The sequence below is a fragment of the Bufo bufo genome, chromosome 11 (genome assembly GCF_905171765.1).
Source record: "Bufo bufo chromosome 11, aBufBuf1.1, whole genome shotgun sequence".
Lineage (NCBI taxonomy): Eukaryota > Metazoa > Chordata > Amphibia > Anura > Bufonidae > Bufo > Bufo bufo.
The window spans coordinates 102,151,302-102,163,896 of record NC_053399.1 but is presented as its reverse complement, the minus strand read 5'-3'; the positions used below and the strand labels follow the sequence as shown (position 1 = coordinate 102,163,896).

Genomic DNA, 12,595 nt, shown 5'->3' with positions numbered 1-12,595 from the left:
ATACCCCCACAGTATTAATACTACACAGGACATTGTGACCCTATAGATACACCCCCGGAAGTATTAATACCACACAGGCCATCCTGCCCTATAGATACCCCCACAGTATTACTACCACTCAGGCCATTCTTCCCCATAGATACACCCCCTGCAGTATTACTACCACACAGGCCATCCTGCCCTATAGATACCCCCACAGTATTACTACCACTCAGGCCATTCTGCCCTATAGATACCCCCACAGTATTAATACTACACAGCACATTCTGCCCTATAGATACACCCCCTGCAGTATTACTACCACACAGGCCATCCTGCCCTATAGATACCCCCACAGTATTACTACCACTCAGGCCATTCTTCCCCATAGATACACCCCCTGCAGTATTACTACCACACAGGCCCTCCTGCCCCTACAGATGCCCCCGGGGGCACAGACTCATCGTACACAGGTACAGGGTGAAGTCAGGACTTTATTAGAGGGTGCCGGCAGCGCACACGTCTCCACTAGTCCAGCAGCTCCTTCAGGCACCAGCAGCACAGCAGGAAGTACAAGCACTCCTTCAGGCCCTGCAGCATTGAGGAGCCCCAGCTCATACCCAGGACGTTCTTGTACCGCGGCAGCGTCAAACTCCGGAGCACCTGTCCTATGGAAAACTGAGGAAAGGGCATAAGGCGGTGCGGCTCTGCGTGGCACAGTGTGGGCACAGTACGGTGCGCTCTCCTGAACGGGATCATCGTCTGGACAGCGGCAGAGGGGGGGGCAATTTATCAGCTGCACAGCAGGGCCTGGAGAATGCTGGAATCAGGGGGTGGAGCTCGGTGACAGGGGCGGGGCCCTCCCGCTGCGCGACAGCCGCTGATACAGCAGAGCTAAGTGCTGACACCACAGAGCGGCCTTCTCCCCGGGTCACTGACTCTGCACAGACAGATGCCACATGGCAGCACGCTGGCACGTTACGTCCTGGACGTCCGCTCCTCCTCCTCCTTCTCCAGCAAGTATGCCGGGTGGAAGCTCTCCACGCCCGCCGGGGTGACGTAGCGCAGAGCCGGGTTCTTCACCGTGTTCTCCGTGCTGCCCAGAGACGTGTACCTGCAAGAGAGAAGAGGAGTCACAGCGGGTGGAGGCGGTCAGCGGGGGCACAGCGGGCAGGAGCAGGGGCACGGCAGGTGGAGGCGGTCATCTATAGCAGGGGCACAGCGGGTGGAGGCGGTCAGTGGGGGCACAGCGGGTGGAGGCGGTCAGCGGGGGCACAGCGGGTGGAGGCGGTCATCTATAGCAGGGGCACAGCGGGTGGAGGCGGTCAGTGGGGGCACAGCGGGTGGAGGCAGTCAGCGGGGGCACAGCGGGTGGAGGCGGTCATCTTTAGCAGGGGCACAGCGGGTGGAGGCGGTCAGCTTTAGCGGGGGCACAGCGGGTGGAGGCAGTCAGCTTTAGCGGGGGCACAGCGGGTGGAGGCGGTCAGCTTTAGCAGGGGCACAGCGGGTGGAGGCAGTCAGCTTTAGCGGGGGCACAGCGGGTGGAGGCGGTCAGCTTTAGCGGGGGCACAGCGGGTGGAGGCAGTCAGCTTTAGCGGGGGCACAGCGGGTGGAGGCGGTCAGCTTTAGCGGGGGCACAGCGGGTGGAGGCAGTCAGCTTTAGCGGGGGCACAGCGGGTGTAGGGGGTCAGCTTTAGCGGGGGCACAGCGGGCAGGAGCAGGGCCACAGCAGGTGGAGGCGGTCATCTTTAGCAGGGGCACAGCGGGTGGAGGCGGTCAGTGGGGGCACAGCGGGTGAAGGCGGTCAGCTTCTGTGGTGACACAGCGGGTGGAGGCGGTCAGCTTTAGCGGGGGCACAGCGGGTGGAGGCGGTCAGCTTTAGCGGGGGCACAGCGGGCAGGAGCAGGGCCACAGCAGGTGGAGGCGGTCATCTTTAGCAGGGGCACAGCGGGTGGAGGCGGTCAGTGGGGGCACAGCGGGTGAAGGCGGTCAGCTTCTGTGGTGACACAGCGGGTGGAGGCGGTCAGCTTTAGCGGGGGCACAGCGGGTGTAGGGGGTCAGCTTTAGCGGGGGCACAGCGGGCAGGAGCCGGGCCACAGCAGGTGAAGGCGGTCAGCTTCTGTGGTGACACAGCGGGTGGAGGCGGTCAGCTTTAGCGGGGGCACAGCGGGTGGAGGCGGTCAGTGGGGGCACAGCGGGTGGAGGCGGTCAGCTTTAGCGGGGGCACAGCGGGTGGAGGCGGTCAGTGGGGGCACAGCGGGTGGAGGCGGTCAGCGGGGGCACAGCGGGTGGAGGCGGTCATCTATAGCAGGGGCACAGCGGGTGGAGGCGGTCAGTGGGGGCACAGCGGGTGGAGGCAGTCAGCGGGGGCACAGCGGGTGGAGGCGGTCATCTTTAGCAGGGGCACAGCGGGTGGAGGCGGTCAGCTTTAGCGGGGGCACAGTGGGTGGAGGCAGTCAGCTTTAGCGGGGGCACAGCGGGTGGAGGCGGTCAGCTTTAGCGGGGGCACAGCGGGCAGGAGCAGGGCCACAGCAGGTGGAGGCGGTCATCTTTAGCAGGGGCACAGCGGGTGGAGGCGGTCAGTGGGGGCACAGCGGGTGAAGGCGGTCAGCTTCTGTGGTGACACAGCGGGTGGAGGCGGTCAGCTTTAGCGGGGGCACAGCGGGTGTAGGGGGTCAGCTTTAGCGGGGGCACAGCGGGCAGGAGCCGGGCCACAGCAGGTGAAGGCGGTCAGCTTCTGTGGTGACACAGCAGGTGAAGGCGGTCATCTTTAGCAGGGGCACAGCGGGTGGAGGCGGTCAGCGGGGGCACAGCGGGTGGAGGCGGTCAGCTTTAGCGGGGGCACAGCGGGTGGAGGCGGTCAGTGGGGGCACAGCGGGTGGAGGCGGTCAGCGGGGGCACAGCGGGTGGAGGCGGTCATCTTTAGCAGGGGCACAGCGGGTGGAGGCGGTCAGTGGGGGCACAGCGGGTGGAGGCGGTCAGCGGGGGCACAGCGGGTGGAGGCGGTCATCTTTAGCAGGGGCACAGCGGGTGGAGGCAGTCAGCGGGGGCACAGCGGGTGGAGGCAGTCAGCGGGGGCACAGCGGGTGGAGGCGGTCATCTTTAGCAGGGGCACAGCGGGTGGAGGCGGTCAGCTTTAGCGGGGGCACAGCGGGTGGAGGCGGTCAGCTTTAGCAGGGGCACAGCGGGTGGAGGCGGTCAGCTTTAGCGGGGGCACAGCGGGCAGGAGCCGGGCCACAGCAGGTGAAGGCGGTCAGCTTTAGCGGGGGGCACAGTGGGCAGGAGCCGGGCCACAGCAAGTGGAGGCGGTCATCTTTAGCAGGGGCACAGCGGGTGGAGGCGGTCAGTGGGGGCACAGCGGGTGTAGGCGGTCAGCTTTAGCGGGGGCACAGCGGGTGTAGGGGGTCAGCTTTAGCGGGGGCACAGCGGGCAGGAGCCGGGCCACAGCAGGTGAAGGCGGTCAGCTTCTGTGGTGACACAGCGGGTGGAGGCGGTCAGCTTTAGGCCCCTTTCACACTTGCGTTGTCCGGATCCGGCGTGCACGCCATTTGCCGGAATTACACGTCGGATCCGGAAAAACGCAAGTGTACTGAAAGCATTTGAAGACGGATCCGTCTTCCAAATGCGTTCAGTGTTACTATGGCAGCCAGGACGCTATTAAAGTCCTGGCTGCCATAGTAGTAGTGGGGAGCGGGGGAGCAGTATACTTACCGTCCGTGCGGCTCCCGGGGCGCTCCAGAATGACGTCAGATCACGTCATCCATGTGCGTGGGGCGCCCTGACGTCATTCTGTAGCGCCCCGGGAGCCGCACGGACGGTAAGTATACTGCTCCCCCGCTCCCCGCTACACTTTACCATGGCAACCAGGACTTTAGCGTCCCGGCAGCCATGGTAACCATTCAGAAAAAGCTAAACGTCGGATCCGGTAATGCGCCAAAACGACGTTTAGCTTAAGGCCGGATCCGGATCAATGCCTTCCAATGGGCATTCATTCCGGATCCGGCCTTGCGGCAAGTGTTCAGGATTTTTGGCCGGAGCAAAAAGCGCAGCATGCTGCAGTATTTTCTCCGGCCAAAAAACGTTCCGTTCCTGAACTGAAGACATCCTGATGCATCCTGAACGGATTTCTCTCCATTCAGAATGCATTAGGATAAAACTGATCAGGATTCTTCCGGCATAGAGCCCCGACGACGGAACTCTATGCCGGAAGACAAGAACGCAGGTGTGAAAGAGCCCTAATCAGGGGCACAGCGGGTGGAGGCGGTCAGCTTTAGCAGGGCCACAGCGGGCAGGAGCCGGGGAGGCAAACAGCTTCTGCAGGGGCACGGCAGGCGGAGGCGGTCAGGCTCTGCGGGGGCAGGGCGGGCAGGGGCACGGCAGGCGGAGGCGGTCAGGCTCTGCGGGGGCAGGGGCACGGCAGGCGGAGGCGGTCAGCCTCTGCAGGGGCACGGCAGGCGGAGGCGGTCAGCCTCTGCAGGGACACGGCAGGCGGAGGCGGTCAGCCTCTGCAGGGACACGGCAGGCGGAGGCGGTCAGCCTCTGCGGGGGCACGGCAGGCAGAGGCGGTCAGGCTCGGAGGGGGCACGGCAGGCGGAGGCGGTCAGCCTCTGCGGGGGCACGGCAGGCGGAGGCGGTCAGCCTCTGAGGGGGCACGGCAGGCGGAGGCGGTCAGCCTCTGCGGGGGCACGGCAGGCGGAGGCGGTCAGGCTCGGAGGGGGCACGGCAGGCGGAGGCGGTCAGCCTCTGAGGGGGCACGGCAGGCGGAGGCAGTCAGCCTCTGCGGGGGCACGGCAGGCGGTCAGGCTCACCCCTTATCATACAGGATGCAGTACGGGATGTAGAGCGTCCGCAGGAAGTCCCAGATGTCGCGGTACGACCAGTCCTGGAGGAGACACGCACACGTCAGACACACGTTACAGGCCCCGCCTCTGCACCTGGCCGCCAGCAGCGCACGCACCAGCAGGGGCATCACCCTCATGTACCGGGGCCAGTCAGGATCCGTCAGGCACATGGCAGTCAGCGAGCGGGAGTAGGGATCGGTGCGGCGGGTCCCCATCAGTATGGCCTCCAACTGCGGCTGCTGCACCTGCAGGTCCATGAGCGCCTGCTTCACGTCACCCTGGATGGTGAAGATCTGCAGACTGTACCTGGGGGCGAGGAGTCACAGGTCACATCCAGAGCTGCAGTCACTAACCAGCTGACGTCCTATACTCCAGTCACCTCCAAAGCTGCAGTCACTAACCAGCTGACGTCCTATACTAGAGCCACCTCCAGAGCTGCAGTCACTAACCAGCTGACGTCTTATACTCCAGTCACCTCCAGAGCTGCAGTCACTAACCCGCTGATGTCTTATACTCCAGCCACCTCCAGAGCTGCAGTCACTAAACAGCTGACGTCCTATACTCCAGTCACCTCCAAAGCTGCAGTCACTAACCAGCTGACGTCCTATACTAGAGCCACCTCCAGAGCTGCAGTCACTAACCAGCTGACGTCTTATACTCCAGTCACCTCCAGAGCTGCAGTCACTAACCCGCTGATGTCTTATACTCCAGCCACCTCCAGAGCTGCAGTCACTAAACAGCTGACGTCTTATACTCCAGCCACCTCCAGAGCTGCAGTCACTAACCAGCTGATGTCTTATACTCCAGCCACCTCCAGAGCTGCAGTCACTAAACAGCTGACGTCTTATACTCCAGTCACCTCCAAAGCTGCAGTCACTAACCAGCTGATGTCTTATACTCCAGTCACCTCCAGAGCTGCAGTCACTAACCCGCTGATGTCTTATACTCCAGCCACCTCCAGAGCTGCAGTCACTAAACAGCTGATGTCCTATACTAGAGCCACCTCCAGGGCTGCAGTCACTAACCAGCTGACGTCTTATACTCCAGCCACCTCCAGAGCTGCAGTCATTAACCAGCTGACATCTTATACTCCAGTCACCTCCAGGGCTGCAGTCACTAACCAGCTGACGTCTTATACTCCAGCCACCTCCAGAGCTGCAGTCACTAACCAGCTGACGTCCTATACTAGAGCCACCTCCAGAGCTGCAGTCACTAACCAGCTGACGTCCTATACTAGAGCCACCTCCAGAGCTGTAGTCACTAACCAGCTGACGTCTTATACTAGAGCCACCTCCAGAGCTGCAGTCACTAACCAGCTGACGTCCTATACTAGAGCCCCCTCCAGAGCTGTAGTCACTAACCAGCTGACGTCTTATACTAGAGCCACCTCCAGAGCTGCAGTCACTAACCAGCTGACGTCCTATACTAGAGCCACCTCCAGAGCTGCAGTCACTAACCAGCTGACGTCCTATACTAGAGCCACCTCCAGAGCTGCAGTCACTAACCAGCTGACGTCCTATACTCCAGTCACCTCCAGAGCTGCAGTCACTAACCAGCTGACGTCTTATACTCCAGCCACCTCCAGGGCTGCAGTCACTAACCAGCTGACGTCTTATACTCCAGTCACCTCCAGAGCTGCAGTCACTAACCAGCTGACGTCCTATACTCCAGTCACCTCCAGAGCTGCAGACACTAACCAGCTGACGTCCTATACTCCAGTCACCTCCAGAGCTGCAGTCACTAACCAGCTAACGTCCTATACTCCAGTCACCTCCAGAGCTGCAGTCACTAACCAGCTAACGTCCTATACTCCAGCCACCTCCAGAGCTGCAGTCACTAACCAGCTGACGTCCTATACTAGAGCCACCTCCAGAGCTGCAGTCACTAACCAGCTGACGTCTTATACTCCAGCCACCTCCAGAGCTGCAGTCACTAACCAGCTGACGTCTTATACTCCAGCCACCTCCAGGGCTGCAGTCACTAACCAGCTGACGTCTTATACTCCAGCCACCTCCAGAGCTGCAGTCACTAACCAGCTGACGTCTTATACTCCAGCCACCTCCAGAGCTGCAGTCACTAACCAGCTGACGTCCTATACTAGAGCCACCTCCAGAGCTGCAGTCACTAACCAGCTGACGTCTTATACTCCAGTCACCTCCAGAGCTGCAGTCACTAACCAGCTGACGTCCTATACTCCAGTCACCTCCAGAGCTGCAGTCACTAACCAGCTGACGTCCTATACTAGAGCCACCTCCAGAGCTGCAGGCACTAACCAGCTGACGTCCTATACTAGAGCCACCTCCAGAGCTGCAGTCACTAACCAGCTGACGTCTTACACTAGAGCCACCTCCAGAGCTGCAGTCACTAACCAGCTGACGTCTTATACTCCAGTCACCTCCAGAGCTGCAGTCACTAACCAGCTGACGTCCTATACTAGAGCCACCTCCAGAGCTGCAGTCATTAACCAACTGACGTCCTATACTAGAGCCACCTCCAGAGCTGCAGTCACTAACCAGCTGACGTCCTATACTCCAGTCACCTCCAGAGCTGCAGTCACTAACCAGCTAACGTCTTATACTAGAGCCACCTCCAGAGCTTCAGTCACTAACCAGCTGACGTCTTATACTCCAGTCACCTCCAGAGCTGCAGTCACTAACCAGCTGACGTCTTACACTAGAGCCACCTCCAGAGCTGCAGTCACTAACCAGCTGACGTCCTATACTCCAGTCACCTCCAGAGCTGCAGTCACTAACCAGCTAACGTCCTATACTCCAGCCACCTCCAAGGCTGCAGTCACTAACCAGCTGACGTCTTATACTCCAGCCACCTCCAGAGCTGCAGTCACTAACCAGCTGACGTCCTATACTAGAGCCACCTCCAGAGCTGCAGTCACTAACCAGCTGACGTCTTATACTCCAGCCACCTCCAGAGCTGCAGTCACTAACCAGCTGACGTCCTATACTAGAGCCACCTCCAGAGCTGCAGTCACTAACCAGCTGACGTCCTATACTAGAGCCACCTCCAGAGCTGCAGTCACTAACCAGCTGACATCCTATACTCCAGTCACCTCCAGAGCTGCAGTCACTAACCAGCTGACGTCCTATACTAGAGCCCCCTCCAGAGCTGCAGTCACTAACCAGCTGACGTCTTATACTCCAGTCACCTCCAGAGCTGCAGACACTAACCAGCTGACGTCTTATACTAGAGCCACCTCCAGAGCTGCAGTCACTAACCAGCTGACGTCTTATACTAGAGCCACCTCCAGAGCTGCAGTCACTAACCAGCTGACGTCTTATACTAGAGCCACCTCCAGAGCTGCAGTCACTAACCAGCTGACGTCTTATACTCCAGCCACCTCCAGGGCTGCAGTCACTAACCAGCTGACATCTTATACTCCAGCCACCTCCAGGGCTGCAGTCACTAACCCGCTGACGTCCTATACTAGAGCCACCTCCAGAGCTGCAGTCACTAACCAGCTGACGTCTTATACTCCAGCCACCTCCAGAGCTGCAGTCACTAACCAGCTGACATCCTATACTAGAGCCACCTCCAGAGCTGCAGTCACTAACCAGCTGACGTCTTATACTAGAGCCACCTCCAGAGCTGCAGTCACTAACCAGCTGACGTCTTATACTAGAGCCACCTCCAGAGCTGCAGTCACTAACCAGCTGACATCCTATACTCCAGTCACCTCCAGAGCTGCAGTCACTAACCAGCTGACGTCTTATACTAGAGCCACCTCCAGAGCTGCAGTCACTAACCAGCTGACGTCCTATACTGGAGCCACCTCCAGAGCTGCAGTCACTAACCAGCTGACATCATATACTCCAGCTACCTCCAGAGCTGCAGTCATTAACCAGCTGACGTCCTATACTAGAGCCACCTCCAGAGCTGCAGTCACTAACCAGCTGACGTCTTATACTAGAGCCACCTCCAGAGCTGCAGTCACTAACCAGCTGACGTCCTATACTCCAGTCACCTCCAGAGCTGCAGTCACTAACCAGCTGACGTCCTATACTCCAGTCACCTCCAGAGCTGCAGTCACTAACCAGCTGACGTCTTATACTAGAGCCACCTCCAGAGCTTCAGTCACTAACCAGCTGACGTCTTATACTCCAGTCACCTCCAGAGCTGCAGTCACTAACCCGCTGATGTCTTATACTCCAGCCACCTCCAGAGCTGCAGTCACTAAACAGCTGACGTCTTATACTCCAGCCACCTCCAGAGCTGCAGTCACTAACCAGCTGATGTCTTATACTCCAGCCACCTCCAGAGCTGCAGTCACTAAACAGCTGACGTCTTATACTCCAGTCACCTCCAAAGCTGCAGTCACTAACCAGCTGATGTCTTATACTCCAGTCACCTCCAGAGCTGCAGTCACTAACCCGCTGATGTCTTATACTCCAGCCACCTCCAGAGCTGCAGTCACTAAACAGCTGATGTCCTATACTAGAGCCACCTCCAGGGCTGCAGTCACTAACCAGCTGACGTCTTATACTCCAGCCACCTCCAGAGCTGCAGTCACTAACCAGCTGACGTCCTATACTAGAGCCACCTCCAGAGCTGCAGTCACTAACCAGCTGACGTCTTATACTAGAGCCACCTCCAGAGCTGCAGTCACTAACCAGCTGACGTCTTATACTCCAGCCACCTCCAGGGCTGCAGTCACTAACCAGCTGACATCTTATACTCCAGCCACCTCCAGGGCTGCAGTCACTAACCCGCTGACGTCCTATACTAGAGCCACCTCCAGAGCTGCAGTCACTAACCAGCTGACGTCTTATACTCCAGCCACCTCCAGAGCTGCAGTCACTAACCAGCTGACATCCTATACTAGAGCCACCTCCAGAGCTGCAGTCACTAACCAGCTGACGTCTTATACTAGAGCCACCTCCAGAGCTGCAGTCACTAACCAGCTGACGTCTTATACTAGAGCCACCTCCAGAGCTGCAGTCACTAACCAGCTGACATCCTATACTCCAGTCACCTCCAGAGCTGCAGTCACTAACCAGCTGACGTCTTATACTAGAGCCACCTCCAGAGCTGCAGTCACTAACCAGCTGACGTCCTATACTGGAGCCACCTCCAGAGCTGCAGTCACTAACCAGCTGACATCATATACTCCAGCTACCTCCAGAGCTGCAGTCATTAACCAGCTGACGTCCTATACTAGAGCCACCTCCAGAGCTGCAGTCACTAACCAGCTGACGTCTTATACTAGAGCCACCTCCAGAGCTGCAGTCACTAACCAGCTGACGTCCTATACTCCAGTCACCTCCAGAGCTGCAGTCACTAACCAGCTGACGTCCTATACTCCAGTCACCTCCAGAGCTGCAGTCACTAACCAGCTGACGTCTTATACTAGAGCCACCTCCAGAGCTTCAGTCACTAACCAGCTGACGTCTTATACTCCAGTCACCTCCAGAGCTGCAGTCACTAACCCGCTGATGTCTTATACTCCAGCCACCTCCAGAGCTGCAGTCACTAAACAGCTGACGTCTTATACTCCAGCCACCTCCAGAGCTGCAGTCACTAACCAGCTGATGTCTTATACTCCAGCCACCTCCAGAGCTGCAGTCACTAAACAGCTGACGTCTTATACTCCAGTCACCTCCAAAGCTGCAGTCACTAACCAGCTGATGTCTTATACTCCAGTCACCTCCAGAGCTGCAGTCACTAACCCGCTGATGTCTTATACTCCAGCCACCTCCAGAGCTGCAGTCACTAAACAGCTGATGTCCTATACTAGAGCCACCTCCAGGGCTGCAGTCACTAACCAGCTGACGTCTTATACTCCAGCCACCTCCAGAGCTGCAGTCACTAACCAGCTGACGTCCTATACTAGAGCCACCTCCAGAGCTGCAGTCACTAACCAGCTGACGTCCTATACTAGAGTCACCTCCAGAGCTGCAGTCACTAACCAGCTGACGTCTTATACTAGAGCCACCTCCAGAGCTGCAGTCACTAACCAGCTGACGTCCTATACTAGAGCCACCTCCAGAGCTGCAGTCACTAACCAGCTGACGTCTTATACTCCAGCCACCTCCAGAGCTGCAGTCACTAACCAGCTGACGTCTTATACTAGAGCCACCTCCAGAGCTGCAGTCACTAACCAGCTGACGTCTTATACTCCAGCCACCTCCAGAGCTGCAGTCACTAACCAGCTGACGTCTTATACTAGAGCCACCTCCAGAGCTGCAGTCACTAACCAGCTGACGTCTTATACTCCAGTCACCTCCAGAGCTGCAGTCACTAACCAGCTGACGTCCTATACTCCAGTCACCTCAAGAGCTGCAGTCACTAACCAGCTGACGTCTTATACTAGAGCCACCTCCAGAGCTGCAGTCACTAACCAGCTGACGTCTTATACAAGAGCCACCTCCAGAGCTGCAGTCACTAACCAGCTGACGTCCTATACTAGAGCCACCTCCAGAGCTGCAGTCACTAACCAGCTGACGTCTTATACTCCAGTCACCTCCAGAGCTGCAGTCACTAACCAGCTGACGTCCTATACTAGAGCCACCTCCAGGGCTGCAGTCACTAACCAGCTGACGTCTTATACTCCAGTCACCTCCAGAGCTGCAGTCACTAACCAGCTGACGTCTTATACTCCAGTCACCTCCAGAGCTGCAGTCACTAACCAGCTGACGTCTTATACTAGAGCCACCTCCAGGGCTGCAGTCACTAACCAGCTGACGTCTTATACTCCAGCCATCTCCAGGGCTGCAGTCACTAACCAGCTGACGTCTTATACTCCAGTCACCTCCAGAGCTGCAGTCACTAACCAGCTGACGTCTTATACTCCAGTCACCTCCAGAGCTGCAGTCACTAACCAGCTGACGTCCTATACTAGAGCCACCTCCAGGGCTGCAGTCACTAACCAGCTGACGTCTTATACTCCAGTCACCTCCAGAGCTGCAGTCACTAACCAGCTGACGTCTTATACTCCAGTCACCTCCAGAACTGCAGTCACTAACCAGCTGACGTCTTATACTAGAGCCACCTCCAGGGCTGCAGTCACTAACCAGCTGACGTCTTATACTCCAGCCACCTCCAGGGCTGCAGTCACTAACCAGCTGACGTCTTATACTCCAGTCACCTCCAGAGCTGCAGTCACTAACCAGCTGACGTCCTATACTCCAGTCACCTCCAGAGCTGCAGTCACTAACCAGCTGACGTCTTATACTCCAGTCACCTCCAGAGCTGCAGTCACTAACCAGCTGACGTCCTATACTAGAGCCACCTCCAGAGCTGCAGTCACTAACCAGCTGACGTCTTATACTAGAGCCACCTCCAGAGCTGCAGTCACTAACCAGCTGACGTCCTATACTCCAGCTACCTCCAGAGCTGCAGTCACTAACCAGCTGACGTCCTATACTAGAGCCACCTCCAGAGCTGCAGTCACTAACCAGCTGACGTCTTATACTAGAGCCACCTCCAGAGCTGCAGTCACTAACCAGCTGACGTCCTATACTAGAGCCACCTCCAGAGCTGCAGACACTAACCAGCTGACGTCCTATACTAGAGCCACCTCCAGAGCTGCAGTCACTAACCAGCTGACGTCTTATACTCCAGTCACCTCCAGAGCTGCAGTCACTAACCAGCTGACGTCCTATACTAGAGCCACCTCCAGAGCTGCAGTCACTAACCAGCTGACGTCTTATACTCCAGTCACCTCCAGAGCTGCAGTCACTAACCAGCTGACGTCCTATACTAGAGCCACCTCCAGAGCTGCAGTCACTAACCAGCTGACGTCTTATACTAGAGCCACCTCC

At 57.9% G+C, this 12,595-nt stretch overlaps 1 protein-coding gene across 1 annotated transcript in view; it reads right to left on the bottom strand.

The window, feature by feature from the left end:
* Window positions 1-489: 489 nt before the first annotated feature.
* The window catches only part of FLAD1 (flavin adenine dinucleotide synthetase 1), a 33,971-nt gene continuing 21,865 nt past the window's right edge, over window positions 490-12,595 (bottom strand). The window contains exons 6-8 of the mRNA XM_040411888.1: window positions 4,937-5,126; window positions 4,788-4,861; window positions 490-1,093 (exon numbers count right to left, since the gene is read on the bottom strand). Of these exons, the coding sequence (XP_040267822.1) occupies window positions 958-1,093; window positions 4,788-4,861; window positions 4,937-5,126 (400 nt within the window). The 3' untranslated portion in view covers window positions 490-957. The remainder of the gene's footprint in view (window positions 1,094-4,787; window positions 4,862-4,936; window positions 5,127-12,595) is intronic.